This window comes from Camelus ferus, chromosome 17 (assembly GCF_009834535.1).
Source record: "Camelus ferus isolate YT-003-E chromosome 17, BCGSAC_Cfer_1.0, whole genome shotgun sequence".
NCBI classification, from domain to species: domain Eukaryota; kingdom Metazoa; phylum Chordata; class Mammalia; order Artiodactyla; family Camelidae; genus Camelus; species Camelus ferus.
Genome location: NC_045712.1, coordinates 46,451,973 through 46,472,455, shown reverse-complemented (window position 1 = coordinate 46,472,455; position 20,483 = coordinate 46,451,973). Strand labels below are relative to the sequence as shown.

Sequence of the window (20,483 nt, the reverse complement as noted above, 5' to 3'; positions counted from 1 at the left end):
CATGTATAAGTGACATCATGCACCTGGCTGAGAGACAGCTCCAGGGTGGGACTTTCACAGGCTCAAATTCTAGCACAGCTGCTTATCTGCAGGACCTAAGCACCTGGGCTGGCCCTCGAGGCCTCAGTGTCCTCATCTGCACAATGGGAATGAAACCCACTTCACCATGTCATGATTTCCAGAAGACACATGTTAGCATCTGGTAGGTATGAGCTCACTGCGGTAGCTATGCGTGTATATACTGAAACCAGCTGTCCAGGTGAAGAGTCAGGACCAAGGCGGACTGTCCTGAGCACACACGCTGGGCCGCCTCCCCATCTAAGGCTTCACCAAGCCAGACCCAGGATTTCCAAGAGCTGGGTCCTGCCAGCCATCCTGCCCTCAAAGCCTCCCCCACACCTCACTGCACAGAAAAGAACCCCAGGGGCAAGGCAACTTTCCCCCCGTGCCTGACAGACTCCACCTGGTACACGCCGACCCCAAGCAGCCCAACAGTGAGGTCAGGTGAGCTGCAGTTCCACACCAGGCCTTCCATGTTAAAAAAGAAACCCAAGAGCTTGGAGCACATATGGTCAACTCTTTGTACTAAATCGTCAACATCAAGTGAGAAATGGAAGAATAGCCTTCAAGTAGTGTGAACTTCACTTCATGGGAGTCTGTCCTGGGTTGGGCAGTGCTCCTCAAAATTCAGCCCACCAGAACCTCAGATGGTGACCTTATTTGCAGATAGGATCTTCACAGGTAAAATTAGTTAAGATGAGGTCATACTGGACTAGGGTGGACCCTGAGTCCAGTAACTAGTGGCCTTAGAAGATGGGGGGACAGACGCAGACACATGGAGAGAGACCATAGGATGAACTGTTAGGTAGTTAGATAAGTAGGGGCACAGGGCAGCTAAGGTGGAGGAGAGGGAGGATGGTCCGGAAGATGGCATTATGCCAGCCTCCCAGCATAAAGGAGCTTTACTTCCTCTAAATGAGTGCCAGATAGAACCCGACAGCTCCAACTGTGCAGCAGCGACAAGGACCTAACAGGACATGATCAAGTGCTCGTTGTAATACAATCAGCACTGCAGTTTAGGCCCCCAACATGGGTTGTTCTGTGTGCATCATGGGTAAGGACATGTGCAAATGGGACAAGCTGACTAAGCCCTCCGGGGGCAAGAGCCATCCATCAATCAAGAGACCACCTCTAAGCGAGGGTATAAGAGAAGGGGCAAAGACCATTGCTATCTGCCCTTGGATCAGCCCGCCTCCTGTTCTTGGAGGTGTACTTTCCCTTTGCTAATAAATCCTTTACAATCTTTCACTACACAATGATTCTTCTCCCATTTGAAACCTTATCTTTTGTGTAAAACAAGAACTGGGGTCTTTTCTCTTCCCCTTTTTGGGTCACAGAAGGAGCTAGAAGGGCTATGTCTACAAGCCAAGAATTGCTGGCAACCACCAGAAGCTTGGGGAGAGGCCTGGAACACACCCTCCCTCAGAGCCTGAGGGAAGAAGGAGCCAACCTGGCAGCCACCACGATTCCAGACTTCCAGCCTCCAGACATGTGAGAGAATAAATGTGCATTAAGTCGCCCACTTTGGGGGGCTTGGCTGTAGAAGCCCTAGGACACCTAATACAGGATCCAAAGTCTGGAAACAAAGGAACCAGAAAGGGACATAGAGCTATTTCAGCTACAATAATATATGTAAGACACACAGATGGCTTATTTGGTAGAATTAAAGGTGGTTTTTGCCACTGCTCCCGTTAAGGGGGTAAGGTCCCTGACCCCTCCCCCGAAATCTAGGTTCTGGGTTCTGTGAGCCCTGAAATACAGCAGGAGTGACAAAGCACCAATTTCAAGCCCAGGTTTCAAGAAACCAGCCAACTTCCACTTCCTGCTCCCAGGACACTTGCCCTGAGTCCTGAGCTGTTACAAAAGAAGTCTGAAGCCACCATGCTGGGTAGCCCTCAGCGAGAGGCCCTGAGAGGACACGAAGGGGGGGCAGTGCCCAGCCTGCCCACGAGGATTCCACAAGGAGCTCAGACATCTCAGCCTGAGGACCAGTCGTTCCATCACACCTGCCCACGCTGCCGATTCCCAAACGAAATAAATGACTGCTGCAGTTTCACACCATCAGGTTTGAAGATGCTCTGATACAGCAACAGGTAGTCAGGGCTGTTGATGATGTTCTACCTCTAATACCAAAGTAGAGGCAAAAGATGCTGCACCTTAAGGATGAATGAGAGAAAACTCAGACCAAAGCACAGGAAAATGATCACAGTCCTGGCAGGGGGCAAAGAAGTGGCTAAGGAAGGTGGTAGTTAAGTGAACTCCTGAAATTCACCTGCAAGTTTACCCCACCCAAGCACCCAGGGCGGTGGGAGAGGGGAAGGACCCCAGTGCCTTGCTCCTGCTGAAAACAGAACAGGATGATTGGGTTCTAAATGAGGAAGAATCCCTGCCTTATCCTGAAATGCTACTATGAGCCATGAGGGAAAAAAAACAATATCCTCTGCAGAAATCACCAAGAATAAGATCATAAAACACAAGTTTCAAGGGGGGCTTGAGTGCCCAAGGATGAACGTGGCTAACTTCCCTCCTTGTCAATAACCAAAAATATGTTATACTCTCAAAGCCGTAGGGCACTGATAGGAAGGCTCCTCGTATTAAATTGCCACCCAGGGTAAAACCAGACAGAAGTCCTTTATGCCACAGGACTGTGACATAAAATAATCTGCCACTTGGCTTCCTTCTGAATGCAATGCTTCAAAGGAGTCTGAACCATGAATTTTCCTGTGAGCCAGAGAGAGGCAGAGACAGAGGTTTGCTCACCATTTATATATCACTTTTTTTCAGCAATATCCTAATAATCCAGGGTTACTCTCCCTGGGGTCTTGGGAACTATGGAGCCCAGAGGGTGCAGGTCTGTGTGGAGGGACAGCCGCCCACACTGGCCTCACCTTCTGGTGAATTCCTTTAACTACTGTAGCACTGGATACTTCTCATGTTAGTGTAACCAACCACCTCGATTATCCAGTCCCTGGACGACAACCAGGGTGGATACATCATGTCACACCCACATCAGATGCCAGCAGCCTGGTCTGACTGGCTACAGTCACGCTCTGTGCACTTTGCAGAAACAGGGGACCTCAGGGCAGACACGCACAGGAAGACCACAGGGGGAACAGGACACGTCTAGGGCACTTGTGATGGTTAACTTTATGTGTCAAGTTGGCTGGGCCATGGTGCCCAAAGATTTGAACAAACATTATTCTGGATGTTTCTGTGAGGCTGTCTTGGGATGACATTAACACTTAAGTTGATGGATGCTGACCAAAGCAGATTGCTCTCGTAATGTGGATGGGTCTCATCTGATCAGCCAATGGCCCATGTAGAACAAGACTGACCTCCCCTGAGCAAGAGGCAATTCTGCCGGCAGACGGCCTTCAGACTGGACCTGTGGCACTGGCTCTTCCCTGGGTCTCTGGCCTGCCAGCCCGCTCTGCAGATTTTAGACATGCCAGCCTCCACAATCACAGGAACCAATTCCTTGAAATAAACCTCCCCCCACCACCCATACACACACACACACACACACACACACACACACACACACACACACACACACACACACACACACACTCACCTGTTGGCTCTGCTTCCCTGGAGAATCCTGACTAATACAATGGTAACCTCTAGGAGTCCACCAGCTTGTGACTTAGCTGCTTACACTCTGCTGACAGCAGTGTTCCTCTGCTAACTGCTTCTCCACCACCTGGCGTCTGTGTGCTTCCCAATCACACTCTAAGGGCCGCTAATCTCCTTCTAGAGCTCCTACTTAAGACTACCTCAAAGCTGACAGATGAACTTATTTACCAAAGAGAAACAGACACACAGACACTGAAAACAAACCTGTGGTTACCAGGGGGGAAAAGGGGAGAGTGGAGGGATAAATTGGAAGTTTGAGATTTTCAGATACTAACTGGTACGTATAAAATAGATAAACAAGTTTCCACGTATAGCACAGGGAACTATATTCAATACCTTGTAATAGCCTATAATGAACAAGAATATATATAACTGAATCACTATGCTGTACATCAGAAATTAAAACATTGTAAATCGACTATACATCAATAAGTATACTTATTGACGTAGAGATCACATCGAGTGAAGTAGTCAGAGAAAGACAAATGTCACACGATATCACTTACATGTGGAATCTAAAAAAAATGATACAAATCCTATTTAAAAACCAAAAACAGACTCACAGACATAGAAAACAAACTATGGTTACCAAAGGGGAAAGTGCGGGGAGGGATAAATTAGGGGTTGCAGATTAACACACACGTCACTATATATAAAATAGATATAAACAACAAGGACCTACTGTATAGCACAGGGAACTATTCAATTTCTTGTAATAACATATAATGGAAAAGAATCTGAAAAGAAAAATATATATATGTGTATGTACAACTGAATCACTTTGCTCTACATGCAACATTAACACTGTAAATCAACCACATTTCAATAAAAATTTCTTAATTAAAGTAAAGAAGAGAATAAACATTTAAAAACATTAAAGAAAAAAGGCCACCTCAAAGTACAATGGCCAGGCTAGAGGACAAGGCAGTGACAGCTGGTCTGAGAGCATTGTTCAGGATGGTAGAGTCACATGGCACAAAACTCAAGAGGCTAGTCATCATTAACCATTCAAATCCTTATTTTTTTTTAAATCACTAGAGATGAGGCTGGGGGTTGCTCAGAGACATCACATACACATGCATGAATCCTACTATGTCTTATATAGACTGATTACAGATTAATCAGAAAGATCTTGTGGTAGCTCACAGCAAAAAAGAATGTGACAATGAATATATGTATGTTCATGTATAACTGAAAAACTGTGCTCTACACTGGAAATTGACACAACATTGTAAACTGACTATAACTCATATAAAAAAAAAAAAGAAGAAGAAAGAAAAAAGAAATCCCTTACTTTGCACGACTCCTAGCATAGGAATTGACACCTGGGCCAGAATTAACCATTCATTACCTGTATGATCTCTTGTGGTGGCCTTTTTGATGTGCCAACTTGGCCTGATTCAATCAATCTGTCATCTAACTGTTTCTGCAACGTATGCTGTAGATGTGACTGAATTCATAATGAGTTGACATTAAGAGAGAATAACCCAGATAATCTGGGTGGCCTGGTTCAACTGAAAGGCCTCAAGGGCAGAGCTGAAGCTTCTCTAAAGAAATAATTTTGTGGGTAGCGCTCTACTTTGGCCAGTGCCTGAGAGCTGCTGTCTGCCAGTCTGATTTCGGACCTGTCTAGCAGGTCCCACAATTGCAATATAAGCCAATTCCTTGCAACACATCCCTTTATATCTCCTACTAGTTCTGTTTCTCTGGCTTCACCCTGGCTGATACACTTTTCTTTGCTTTGATGTCTTTATGCCTCAATTTCCCATCTGTAAAACAGACAACAGTATCTACCTCACGGGGCTGACCTGAGGATAAGACAGTAAAGCCGAGCACAGTACGTGGCACAGAATATGACGCTAACAAGTGTGAAATAGTACTGTTCGTGTAACAGTCTCTACTGTGATTAATGAATCCATGCCTTTTTATACACTTATGGGAGATTTTTTAAAATAATTATAAAATAAAGACATATTTGCTAAAATATAAGCAGATATAAAGTATATCAGGAACTAAGAAAATACCTTTGCATGTCTGGGGCAGAGTGGAAGGCAGCCACTGTAAACACATAATACAGTGGGGCTTTAGCTCTTCATTGCCTCTGATTTGGGGCCATAACTAGCCTAAAAATATGCTACAGGTCAGGAAACTCCTTCCTTACCAAATGCTTATAGCCAAATCTGCAGAGTAGTAGTTACCAATAGCTATGATTGCCTTTATGGAAAATCACTCATTTATTCACATTTTTACTAAGTACCTACTATGTGCTAGGTACAGTGCTAAAGGCTGAGAGATAAAGAGGTTTAAAAAAGTATCTCTGGGAGGGAGAGTATACAGCTCAGTGGTAGAGCACATGCTTAGCATGCACAAGGTCCTGGGTTCAATCCCCAGCACCTCCATTAAAAATAAATAATTATCTCCTCCCAAAATAAAAATAAATTGAATTTAAAAAAATTTTAATAAAGGGATTACTTACTAGGGGAGGGTATAGCTTCCTTCCATTTTAATTAATTAATTAATTTTTTAAAACCTAATTAAACCTCCCTCCAAAATAAATTTTTAAATTAAATAAAACACCTCTATATGGAGGGACAAGAGAGGTTAGACAATAAACTAGGAAACAAATAAATGCCTAATTTCCGAATGGAACAGAATAATGAAAGAAAAGAGCCCAGCAAGAGAATCGAGAGAGGAAGCTGAAGAAGGAACTTGGAAAAGCTGGGATACAGGTGGGGAAAGAGCAATTTGCATTACAAACAGCGAGGCAGAAATCTTTCAGCCAAGCAGCAGGATTCTCATGGTGAGGGGAGAGAACCGTGAGCTCCCCCAGATTCCTGGGAGACCAGGCTGTGAGCCTTTCTGCGGTTAATTCTCCCCCCACACCGCCCCACCTTCCACCTGCCCCCCAGGGAGGTGGCTTGAAAGATGAAAAGTTGAGGGTTGATGGGGGAAATTATCTCCCTACTTTGCTTTTGCTGCTCTTCACCCGAGATGCTGTTAATGCCAAAATCCGACGACTCACAAATTGTGTTCTCAGAGGATCTCCGGGAGGTTCTAGGGACCACACAAATGTTTGTTTCAAACTGCACAGATACAGAAGCTGATAGAGATCACCATGGAGGTTGTAAATACTCAGTATTCCAAGTCAACTTGCTTCGCAATCAATAATTGCCCATTCCCCCTCCTAAAGTAACTCTGCAGTCCTAAAGCACTGTCTCCATACAGTAGGGATCTGTCACACTTTTGTTTGAAAATAATACTCTACTGCTTTGAAAAAATTGAAAATCATTGCAGTTAATGAATTCCACATTACAATTTTTGAAAACTGAAGTCTGAGGCTGACTTATTTTGAGAGATTGCAGATTGCCACTGGAATGCACGCTGGGGTTACTTGTCATCATTTATCCCAAAAGTACACAGGAGGATTAATTTAGGACATTTTAAAAAATAATCATTCTGTTCACACAAAGGATAAGTGCATTTTTTACCCTAAATGTGGTTTCCCTGGTGATGGGATGGCCTGTATTCAGTGCTGACAGGACTCACCACTACCTTAAAATTGATCAACTAATAAAAATTTGTTAGGGTGGTATCAGACAATTAGTGCTTCCACAGCAAAGGCTGTACATGAATTAAGGTTTCTAACCAGGCATTCGCTACCTCCGTGTGCACCAGGATCAAACCAAATATTCCCGAAAGGAGAATACTGAGTCAGTACCACTTATAAAGATTCACCATGGTTAAAGCATCTTCTCCTGTACGTGTACTAAAGCAAACACAGTGCGATGACATGAAGAAACATATACATACATACATTCACATAAACACACTCTCCTCCATATATTGTACTCTGTGAAAGGTTTATTCAAAACCCTATTAAAGGACACGGCCTCACGACAGTTTATCCACCCATTGTGTCCAGAGCAGCACACAGCCCTCTTTTCAAAAGGGTATGTGGCTGGAAGCAAACTGTTTAACAATAAAGAAAAGTTTAAGAGGAGGATAATTCCTATTTGTCAATAAATTATCATAGAAAGTATAATTAAATCTAAATTTATGCCTCATCCATACCCATCACAATTCAATAGCATGACCTTTTCCTTCATCAAGCTACAGGGTCCAAAGTCTCCCGACTGAATTAAGGGTATTTAAGTCTCAAATGTCACAACTGAAAGAAAGTATTCGGTCAAAGCCACTAGAACCTGGGCTCAACAAAGCTTATTTTGTTTCTCAAATATCTGCTATGCCCATATGTCTGTTGCCATATGTAGATTTAAAGAAAAAATTTAGTAGCAACTCTCTTTTGAGAATTTTCTTAACTCATATATAAGGAAGAAAATAGTTAAAACCCACTGTAGACCACAGATAGTCCCACACATACACACATATCTGCATATACACACAAACGTACACGCGCGCTCATGCCTGCGGACACTCAGATCACTTCAGTACTCGCTCCTGGGAAGCCGCAAGGAAGAATTAGGGAAGAAAAAACATGTGACTTTCCTGCTTTAGGCTCTTCAATTCATGAATGCAGGTGTGCACACACAGCACACACGTACAAACAGGTATTAGGGTTGTACTTTTTCAGAAAGCATCTAGCAAACAGGAGTTTTATAAAAATGACACTGTATCAGTACCAAGTGAACTCATGTCCATTTAAACAAATGTGAACCTCGATACAATCTGTTACAAAGCTGCTAAAAGGATAAAAGTTAGGCTGCAAGTTAGTGTCACGCACTTCATTCAAACACCACCCGCTTACACAGCTAGGGACTCACACTGATGCTTGTTATTGTTAATGGAGGCACTGGGAATTGAACCCAGCACCTGGTTCACGCTAAGTACACACTCTGCCACTGAGCTACACCCCACCCATCCCCTCAAACTGATTTTTTAAAACAGATTTTTATAAAGCCATTCCAGTGGCAGGTTCAGAGGCTCATACTGTCACTGAGCTTCCCAGGTCACACAGTCACTCAGGAACACACCCACCCGGTGCTGTCAGAGTCAGAGGAGACCATGTGAATACCCGGCTCAATCCTCAACCAATCACCATCCACTGGACACAGGGATCGAAGCAACCTTGAGGCCCCCGTGTTCCATTTCTAAAGCTTTCTAACTGCTAGAAATGGGTCCTTAAATCAATACATCCAACCAACATGTCCAGCAACTGTGCCAGGGCTAGAAAATGCAACGATGATTAAGACATGTCTTTCAGCATAAAACCCCAGAGCCTGGCACGTAATAGGTACTCAGTGAATAGCCGAGAATGGCTGGAGGCGTGGCTGAGTGAGCAAGCTCACTGTCTGGGGCCGTGCCGTCTAAGAGGAGTACAATGCAAGCCACAAGAGGGGGGCGCACACACAGTTTTAAACTTTCCAGTAGGAATGCTTAAAAAGGTTAAAAGGAACAGATGAAATGAATTTTAATATATTTAGAGTAACCTAACAGAAAAGATTTTCATTTCCACATGCAGTGAGTATGAAGGCATTATTAATGAAATGCTGTACCTTTTCTTGTACTGTCTTCAAAATCTGGTATGTATTTTATATTTAAAGTATATTTCACTTCAGGCTAGCACATTTCAAGAGGTCACTAGCCCCGTGTAAGTACTGGCAACCTGGGGGTGGGGGCACAAAAAGGATAGGATATTTCCATTGTGGCAGAAGGTTCTGTTTGTAAAGTTCCTCCCAAGAGAGGGAGGAAGTGCATGGTGGGAGGAAGAGTGCTGAGGGCAGGCAGCAAGGCCAGGGAGGCAGAGGTGGGCAGACTAGGGAAGGCTCCTTTGCTCGTTTGAAGAGTGTAAACTTTATCCCACAGACAGAAGGGAGTCAGGGTGAAACAATTAAAAACAAAAAATCAGTGGTAATCAGTGGTTTAAAAACACAGATTCAGAGGCTAGAATCAATCTATGACAAACACTCTTCCGTCCAAGATAAAATATTCAAAACAAGGGAAATGCAGTATGTTTTTCAATAAAGCTGAATTTAGTCAATGCAAATAAATGGACATTTACTTTAAGATTATACACTTTGGGGGCATTTAAAGGTGCTTTTATGAGATGGTGGTCACCACAGATTGTCACTGTGCTTTAAAATCATCCTTACTGGGAAAATTTTAAAATTTGCAACACTCAGTTCTCTGAAAATTCTATTTCTAAACTTGTTTGCAAGTAAAATTCAAAATTCTGGAACCACCCGTTTTGAACACTTCCTGGATTTTATTAAGACAGACGTAAGGGCCAACATGCGTACATTATTCTGTATTCTGATTTTCTTATTTTATATACACACGTCCATGTGGTAATGATTCTCACACGACTTCTACCTGAAAGCGCTATATAGTAATTCACATGTGAAGTGTCTTCCTGTCATTTAGTCATTCCCATGATGTATTGTGTTGAATCTATTACTTTACTGGTACAAATAGCTTTATTCAAATTAACTTTCCTCCTCTACCCCCAATTACATGGATTATTTCCTCAGACTATAGTTCCCAACAGGGAATTGATGGGTCAGTGGCAATGAGTAGCTCTGTTTTGTGCTTAGTTCTTCTTTTCTATCACCAGACTGCAGCAGAGAGACAACAGGCAGCCGATTATTTAACGCCATAACCTGTAATGGGCTCTGATGACTTCTGGTGATCTGGAAATAAAGTAGTCTTAATTTCCACCCTGTGGGCTGCTGATGGAAGATCCACCTGTTCTTTACAGTGACATCGCAACCCCCATTCTCTATACTCATGTCTCCTCGCCACTTCCAGAGAGGACTCTGGGTACTGACCTTGGGGATCTCAATTCTTTCTATGTTGGATGATAACCATTTAATCTTTTAAGCTGTCCCATTATCTTCACCCATGCAGTGGCATTCCATTTAATATTTATTCCCCTGCCTGTGGCTGGGCTATTTTTCTTTTACTCTTCAGATATTCAGGCACATGTGTCTTGTGTATGATGATTTTCTCTGCTGCTTCAGGGGCCATAAGTTTATCTTCTCTGTACAGTTGGGTTAAAAATGCTATTCCATTTTCTTCCAGTTATTTTTATAAATAAATACAATGGAATCCAAAAGCTGAGGCCTTTCTACTTGGAGATTAACAGACTTTTAAAACTGCAGAACTTTCTGGCATGAGTGAAATTTCCTCAGTCCCAAGGCAGACCTGCCCACATTACAAAACAGCCACCGGTCTCTCCAATCAGGAGAGATGAGAAGCAGGCTACCTGAGAATCAAAGCTCTTTCTTTAAAAAAATTTTCTTTTTTCTTGAAATGTAGTTGATTTACAATGTTAGTTTCAGGGGTACAGCAAAGTGAGAGAATCAAAACTTTCTACTCTTCCTTCAAGGTGTCCAGCTCCCTGCAATTCTTGACTGCCCATGTTTATACGTACGTCTCAACAAGCTCGCTTAAAATTAATTTTCAGCAAGAAAGGTCATCACAGCCAAAGGCAGTCACCTGAAGAGATACCTACTTGCTGCCCAGGAGTACAAAAACCAAACCAAAACAGCTATGAATGCGTGTCACCTAATTATTTTTCATATAATGAAATTCCATGAGAAGCTTCGATCATTTCCCACCAGAGATGGAAAATGAAGAGAAATTAATACAATAAGGAAAAAGGCAACACATATATAATTGTTTACAAAGTTTAGATTACACTACACAATTTTTACATATCTATATATGTAACTCATATAGCAGAAAAGAAACTCATGGAAAGGTGAACAGTGGTTATGTGAAGGAAGGTAGGATTATGGGTTATTCTCATCTTCTTTAGACTTCTTTTGCAATATCTACTTGCATTAATATACTTCATACAAGTAAACAGTTTTATCTTCACATACCTGATTCAATCCTCCTAAAAACTTGGATATTTTTTAAATGGACAAAGGGTGGAAAATGGCTCAGTGGTAAAGTGCATCCTTAGCATGCATGAGGTCCTAGGTTCAATCCCTAGTACCTCCACTGAAACAAATAATAATAACAAACAGCCGAATGATGTCAAAATGGAGAAATAAAAGATTCTGGCATTTTACTGAATCAAATGCTCCTAAAAATCAAGCCAAGTACCTCAACTTTAATTTCAGCCACTCCTCACTAAACACAAGAACCACCCCTCTCCCCCAACACTGCCTTTTCTTCCATATGTACCAGGGCTTCAAACAACACTTATAACAGTAAGTATTCTTATGAACTTGCTTTTTTTTTTAAAGGTCAAAGTCTCTAAAGTACTTGCAGAAAATATCTGCAATGAGGTTTCCATGAAAGCGACATTACAGTATTGTGGTTATGCTGTTTTTTTCCCCTATTAATTTAGATAAGGACTTTAAAAAGTCCTTATCTATTAAATACTGAAACATTTACTGGCAATGATAAAATATTTAAGATTTCCTTAAAATACTCCAGCCCCCCCCCCAAAAAAAATGATGGGGAAAAATAGATGAAGTAAGAACAGAAGGTTGGCATTATTTAAGGTGGGTGATGGACACAATTATTCTATTCTACTGTATACATTCAAAGTTTTTCCATGATTCAGGTGTTTGAAAAGGTGCTAATGACAAGGTAAAAGCTGCATATCCATGAGCACGACAATCATCCCTCATATCATCCAATGTAGCAACAATAAACTCAGAGCCAAACACTTTTTTCACATCAGAGTGACTATTTCCAAGGGAGCATCTGACTGTATCTTTTCTTTATCAGGCAATAAAGAGTATACACGTGTGTAAACCTAGTCCAAAACGTCTTTCATATGCATCTACAGATTTCAGTCAGAAGAGTTCAGATGTTCTGTCTTGGGTCAGTATTAGAACAAGATAAGCCAGCTGACACAGCAGCTAAAAACTAAAGTAAGATGCGTGCTGATCCCAGCATCCTATTCAAGGAGCCCCGTTCTCCTGCCGACACAAAGGGCTGGCTCTTCTACTTTCCAAGAGGACACCCAGAGAAAAAGTCTCAGCACTCATCAGAAGTTAGAAAACCAAGACCATTTACTTTATGCGGTCTGTTCTCCGTAACAGTCACAAAGGGTAAGATCAATACTAAGGACCCGGGATCCCCAAACCGATGACTTCCCAGCGCATCCAAAGTAAAAACAAAACATCACCCCTCGACGTTCCAAAGGTGCTCACCGCTGAAGGGTTTTCCCGGGCATCCTCACAAGTGACCTCTCGTCTCCCTGAGGGGCTGGGTAAGACTCTTATTCTATTTCACGGATGCAGGAACTCAGGTTCAAAGCTTTAAGACCACAGTCTTCTGCCCCCGAGGGCAGCGTTGTTTTTTTCCCACTGTCCTACACCACCTGGGAGTGTGTCTGTGATGGTAAAAGGGAGTAAGCGCTTCACAGAGTGAAGCAGAAGAGGCAAAACCAGCTTTAGGTCCACTGCTTCCTGAGTCTGCAAACGCCCTCAGCTATTGCCTCATTGCCCACTTTTTGTCGTCTCCTCTTGCTGAGCATGGAGACACCTCAATGGACTGCCCTTCTGTCTCCCTCCGCCTTCCTATGGTGGTGCATCCTCTGCCTCCTGAGCTCTGGCAGAGGGCACGTAACAACTCACTTGACCTAAGACACAGAAATAATTACTGTTTGAAAGCCAAGTAGGGACTGTCATGCTGCATCTGGGAGGTTTACTTCCAGTCCTCTCTCTCTGCCAGCCTAGCTGGTACACAAGGAGAGAAGCCTGCACCCTCACCTCCCGTGGACCACTCGACCCAGTGGGGAACAAGGCCTACCTCTCTGACTTCGTGAAGCTGGCCGGAGTACTGACTCTTAGTTCGTCGGGCGGCCGCAGGAGACTTGTGATGCGTGATGGTGATGACACCGGGGGCTCCCGCGCCGAGGTGTCGCTGGCTACAGGGAGACGCAGAAGTGGGTGTCCCGTGGGGAAGCAAAGTGAGACTTCGGCTCCGGGCGCTCGGAGGAGTCTAGAACAAGCAACAGGTGTCAAAAGTCAACCACTGGCCTGCAGAGCACAACCAAGTGTTGGCTTCCATTTATTTCCCACCGCTTGGTCTTTACCCTCCGTCTTTAGAGGGATGCTGGCTTGGGGAGGTACGACAGTATTCCATGCCCAAATCCCACCCTCGCTCACTCCAGAGAGACTATCTCCAGTACCCCCACTTCTGGTCTCCTCGCCAGCAGTGTCTCCTGCCCCACACCACGGCTGTGAAGAGCTACTCCGAGGCCCCCAAAACCATGAGCTCCCGGTGCTGCTCTTCCTAATTGCCTCCTCCTCCCTCTGGCAAACTCAGAGCTCAGTGCTCTGTGTTGTGGAAAGCAGCTGGTCTGTCCCAGCCTCTCTACACTCTTATTCTCCTGTATCAAGGTTACATTCATTGTCCAGCTAAACTTTCAGAGATTTTTTCCAATTCATCTTTATATCCCCAAGACTTGTCACATAATGACTGTTTAACGTATTAAGTACCTACTAAATTATATGCTGCATGAGCAAATGAAGGTACTAAGTTATCCACCCATGAATCCCCACTGGTTAGTGCAGGGCTACTATTTCATCGTGTTGTAACATATCATCCAAATAACAACTGAGTCTATGATAAGGAGGGACCTCAACTTAGAGGAGATGAATTTTTCAATAACTGGTGTTGGAATAACTGGGCAGCCATCGGAGAAACAAAGTTGGATTTATCTCTCAGGTCACAGGCCCCACATGGATCAAAGACTAGGAAAAAACAAAAGAAAATGCACTAGAAGAAAACATATAGCCTTGGGGTAGAAAAGGCCTAACACCTGGAAATCCAAAAGCCATAAAATAAAAGCTCAACCAATTTGATTACCTAAACACTGAAAACTTCTGCACAGGAAACAAATTCTAAAAACCCACTCCCGCCACCAACAAAGCCAAATGATAAATTATGGAAAATATTTTCAATAGTTTCACAGAAAAAAAGGCTCATCATTCTAATTTATAAGTAGGAATATAATTCCTAGGAATTGATGAGAACAGCAAACTATTAAAACAGCAAAAGATATGAACTGACAGTTTACACACAAAAATAAACATAAGTGACCCTTAAACCATATGAAAACGTCCAATTGTACTCATGAGATAAATGTAAATTCAAACCACATTTAGATACCACCTTTTTTCACCCATCAGCAAAAATCCAGAAGTATGAGTACAGAGTCAGCTGACAGGACTATAGAGAGATGGGTTTGTGGGAGGGACGAGTAAGGTGGCAAAAACCCTGAGGAGGGCAACCTGGTAGTACCTGTCGCAGTCACAAATGCACCCACCTGTGACCCAGCAATGCTCTGTTGGGGAACGTGTCCTTCAATGCACCTGCACCCAGGTGAAATGGCGTAGGTACCCATCAGTCACCACAGCATGTTGAATGGCAAAGGATGGGAAATCACCCAAATGTCCATCAACACGGGACAGGTTAAGTAAGACACCACACCACTACATGGTGGCATGCTACCAGGATGTAAGAATAATGAGAAAGGTCTCCAGGGATTGGTCTGGAAAAAAAAAATCTCTATACCATACAGTTAAGTGAAAAAAGTAAGGTGTGTAACTGCTATACAGCATGCAAAGTTCTGTGTCGAAGGTGGAAAATGAGTATTTTTATAATTTGTTTAAAATTATCAGTTAAAAAAATACTCTAGAAGGATACTCTAGAAACCTAACATGGTACTTCTTCATGGAGAAGCCAGGAATGAGACAGTAAGAATAGGGAAGGAGATTTTTCACTGTGTAGTTTTTATCTTCTTTCATTTTAAGCCATGTGAATGGATTCTCTACCCAAATTTTTCTAAATTCTACATAAGTCTGCATTCTAAATGTTTCTATAGTTCATGTCAGCTTGAGAAAAGGCAGTTAGATGCTATGTCGGATTCATGCCAGCTTCTGTATTTCAGTCATCAAATATGTACTGAACACCTAGTAGGCACCAGGAAAAAGGTCTCATTTTGTGAAGTCAAGGAGAAATGGGAGATGTATGAGATCGTCTTTCATCAAAGATGCATGAGGATTTAAGAGTACAGACAGAGAGACAGCAGAACAGAGACAGACAGACAGACAGACAAACACACACACACAGCAAGGAAGTGCATGACAAGGTGCAAAGCTGGCAGTGCAGCCAGAAAACGCCAAAGTGCAGAAGAGAAAGCCCAAGGCATGCTGACTTCATCACAGGAGACTGTTCTGAGGGCAAAGGACATGAAGTCTGAGTAGAATCTGAGGAGACAGAGACTGGGATGGGGTACAAATCAGCCCAGACAGGACGCTCAAAGCAGTCTTAGCCTCCAGCCTTGGGCAACAGTCACAGCTCTGAAGTATTAAATGTGAATGACGTGCAATTTTACCAATCTCCAAGGGGTTGGGGAGCAGGGTGGGAGCCGGGGTAGAAATCAGAGTTTTGCATTACCTTGCAATAATACCATGGTAGCTTGTAAAGTTCTTTGGATTTGAATTTGGACAGAATCAGTAGGAATACAGATGAAGTCAGGAGCCAGTGTATTGCTTGTAAACAACCTCATATGTAGGTAAGCAGAAAAATCTATGGTCTAAGAATTACATAACCTTGATCACAATGACATACAATAATCATCTATTTTCAGCTTTAATCTTCTCACTTGGAGTGAAGAGGAGAAAAGAAGCTTGTCTTTAATACTTAAAAGAGGCAAATTTGTCTGAGCATTAGAGTCTACTGAAATGCATTTGATGGTTTGGGAGGCTTATTCCAACTCAAGAAAAAGCAGATTTTTCACTGGGCTTTGAAGCCAGACAGCCAGGTTCCTCCAACTCCCAGCTCTACCAGATTCTAGCTGTGTGACCTCACCTGAGTTATTTAAGCTTTCTTATTAAGCATCAATCTCCTAATCTTTAAAAAAGGAATACTAATCCTGACCCTTAAAAGCCATCATGAGGATTAAATTAGATCATGCCCATAAAATGCTCAGCATAGTGCCTGCCCTGCAAGAGCTGCGCGGCCAAAGTTTGTTTCTTTCCTTACACCACTTAAAACTCAATCGATGAAGGCCTTACTGATTTTTAAAATGTTAAGAAGTGGCTTAACACAAAATCATAAGCAGTCACTGACCAGGTCCTTATTTTCTACAGGATCAAAGTCTGTGATGAAGCCCAGGAACATAATTACTTATTGGAGAACCTGTATGGTCAGCAGTGAAATCGCACTGACTGTGAGGGAACAGCACTTCCAAGCTGAACTGAATGAGAACCCACCAGAAGTCAGGAAGACCTGCTATGACAACCGGCACCTTTGTCTGCAGGAGTATCACTGTAAACAGCAACAAACCAGGAACATCACCTCGGAGCCAGATAATTCTGCGGTGGAGGCCCAACCCCTGATCATTACTTAATGGCTGTCACAGGAATTCCCAAGCAGTAAAAATGAGTCGAAAACCTTTACTTTCCCATTGACTGCATGTTTCTCATGGTTTAATTCACATCTATGCCTCTTCTTAGGGTAAATGAGCAAAAAAGAGTCTCCTTCCTGGTAAACCCTATAGGTCATCAGGCACTGAGACAGAGGCAGAAGAGTCAGCAAACTGCAACCACTACAAATGAGCGGGCTCTTTCCAAAAGGCAGCCTGTCTAGAATTTCCAGGTTATGTTTAAAAATTGTGCTTAGACGGCATACACACTCCTTCTTGCTACTAATTTAACATAAAATATTATCAGAGTTTGAGGAACAACATGTCACGTTTTTGCTCCAAATACTGAATTCAACGGGGTGACTGGAAATGCCGAGTGTGCCATCTGTGGAAAATTCTGAGGCAAACGGGTAACTGCTCCTGTGCAGGAGTGAGATTCACCCTTTCTCTAGGAGAGTCACCCTCTGTGTCCCCAACCTCAGCGAGCAGGACTAAGGAAACAGGGTGCCTGCCTGACAAATGAAGTGATGCCAAAAAAGGGAACAGGTGGCAGGTAAGACACAGAGTGGAAGCTCAGGCAACCCACATGCAAACAGGCTTCATGATAATCACCAGCCTCTGGGTCTTTCCCTACTTTCTTCATTGGATCCCTAAATTTCCCAAGGTTTCGAGGAAAGCACATACTCTTTGTACGTACTAGCCAAAACTGGCAAGAAAGAAAGGCGTGATGGGAAAGGGAGAAGCAGCACTAGAAAGATTATTTCTGGCCAGGGGAAGCAAGCAATGAGCCAGAGAGAGTCTAGTTTGGGAAGCTTAGAGCAGAAACTACCTAGAGGCTTCCCTGTGTTCCCTAGAAGCTGTGGCCACGAGGATCATACCCCTACCTCTCCCTTGAATAGAAACTAATTGCTCTTATCTAAGTTTTAGGAGGAACGTACAAAGTAAAACAAACAAACATACATTTAAAAATTTTTCTCCTAGAAGAAATAAAAGCAAGAATAAACAAATGGGACCTAATGAAACTTACAAGCTTCTGCACAGCAAAGGAAACCAGAAATAAAACAAGAAGAAAACCTACGGAATGGGAGAAAATTTTTGCAAGTGAAACCGACAAAGGCTTGATCTCCAGAATATATAAGCAGGTCATACGACTCAATAAGAAAAAAATAAACAACCCAATCCAAAAATGGGCAGAAGACCTAAACAAGCAATTCTCCAAGGAAGACATACAAATGATCAAAAGGCACATGAAAAAATGCTCCATATCACTAATTATCAGAGAAATGCAAATCAAAACTACAATGAGGTATCACCTCACACCAGTCAGAATGGCTGTCATTCAAAAATCCACAAACGACAAATGCTGGAGAGGCTGTGGAGAAAGGGGAACCCTCCTACACTGCTGGTGGGAATGCAGTTTGGTGCAGCCACTAAGGAAAACAGTGTGGAGATTCCTCAAAAGACTAGGAATAGACTTACCATATGACCCAGGAATCCCACTCCTGGGCTTGTATCCAGAAGGAAATCTACTTCAGGATGACACCTGCACCCCAATGTTCATAGCAGCACTATTTACAATAGCCAAAACATGGAAACAGCCTAAATGTCCATCAACAGGTGACTGGATAAAGAAGAGGTGGTATATTTATACAATGGAATACTACTCAGCCATAAAAACCGACAACATAATGCCATTTGCAGCAACATGGATGCTCCTGGAGAATGTCATTCTAAGTGAAGTAAGCCAGAAAGAGAAAGAAAAATACCATATGAGATCGCTCATATGTGGAATCTAAAAAACAAAAACAAAAACAAACAAACAAACAAAAACAAAGCGTAAATAAAGGACAGAAATAGACTCACAGACAGAGAATACAGACTTGTGGTTACCAGGGGGGTGGAGGGTGAGAAGGGATAGACTGGGATTTCAAAATTGTAGAATAGACTACACTGTATAGCACAGGGAAATATACACAAAATGTTATGATAACTCACAGAGAAAAAAATGTGACAATGAGTGTGTATATGTCCATGAATAACTGAAAAATTGTGCTGAACACTGGAATTTGACACAACATTGTAAAATGATTATAAATCAATAAAAAATGTTAAAAAAAAAAAAAAAAAAAAAGAACTGGTTAGAACCAATGAGGTCCAAGATGGCGGAGGATTTGCCTTCCAGTAGACTGAGCCTCATTATAATTTCATTGAGCACATTAGCTGTTAAATGACACACCCACCAGCTCCATAACAGTTGACAGTTGCCATGACAACTGGAGAAGCTCATGCAAGAACTGAAAATGAGGGCTGCATCAGTTTCGGGTCCAAACCATACCCCTGTTCTTAGATAAATCATGAATACTCCTCTCACTCTTTCCAATTCCCTCCCTTTTACCTCGATCCTCATATATTTAGTGCCTCGACCTGAATTGGGTTGAGAAGTTTACTTGTGAACTAGGTTCCCACTTCTCTATTCTTTGGCCATTGAGTAAAGCTTGTGCTGCTCCAGTCTCAGCACTTGGTTTCATCATTGGCTGTGCAAATCTGAGCAGAAAAAGAACCACCCCAGCTAGGACCTGACCAATTTAGTAACTGCACTGTCCTACTGTCCAGGAGAGCAGCAAGAGGATCTAGCCCTACAAGATGGTGCTGGGGAGCGATGAAGACCACAGTTTCTCTAGTCAATGGCCTGGGTTGAAATCCACACTCTACCACTCATGAGTTGTGTGGTCGAGTAAAGTAACATGGTTTTTACTTTCTAAAATTTCAGTATTACCCACATCACTGGGTTGTTGGGGAATGACTTGAGAAGAGATGGGAAACGCACAAGCCAATAGCAAGCAAGCAAGCAATGTCATCATTATCACTCATAAATTAATAAAAATGAGGCCTTTCAGGCACTGTGTAGGTGAATGATTGTTAACTGGTCCCAGAGTCAAATGATTTAAAGGTTGTTTACATCCAAGAGCCTTCAGCAGACATAGCCTTGCCTCAACTTCCTAAAATTAAAAAAAAAGAAAGAAATTTAGAGTAATCATCCTAATTATTAAAAATAAGTTTGCTTCAGAGAAAAAGTACATTTAAAAGATGACTTCATATTTTTGAAAACCCATCTGTGGAAGAACACAAAGTGCCTGCAGATTACTCCAATGCTAAGGGTACCAGGAGCAAAGGATTAGTATCAATAAGTAATGGGCCACTCCCCATTAGGATTTTGGAATACAGACAAAACCCCAAATTGAAAATATCATCAGCTGGTCCTAAAAACTTCTTAAAACATGTATCAAAAATTTATCACTGGGTTTTCTGAAGCTGAAATTAAAAAGCTGCAAAGGAGTAAGGGGTGGGAGAAATATCTTAAATATACATTTGTGGCAACCACTTCTACTGTAGGAAGTTTTTCTGATCGGAAAAACTGCTGAGAGTCAAT

General features: G+C 42.6%; 1 protein-coding gene across 3 annotated transcripts in view; it reads right to left on the bottom strand.

Annotated features, from left to right (window-relative positions):
* OSBPL10 (oxysterol binding protein like 10) overlaps positions 1 to 20,483 on the bottom strand; it is a 271,282-nt gene that overhangs the window by 118,180 nt on the left and 132,619 nt on the right. For all 3 annotated transcript variants that reach the window (XM_032459366.1, XM_032459364.1, XM_032459365.1), the window contains one exon: positions 13,429 to 13,620. In XM_032459366.1, the coding sequence (XP_032315257.1) occupies positions 13,429 to 13,620 (192 nt within the window). The remainder of the gene's footprint in view (positions 1 to 13,428; positions 13,621 to 20,483) is intronic.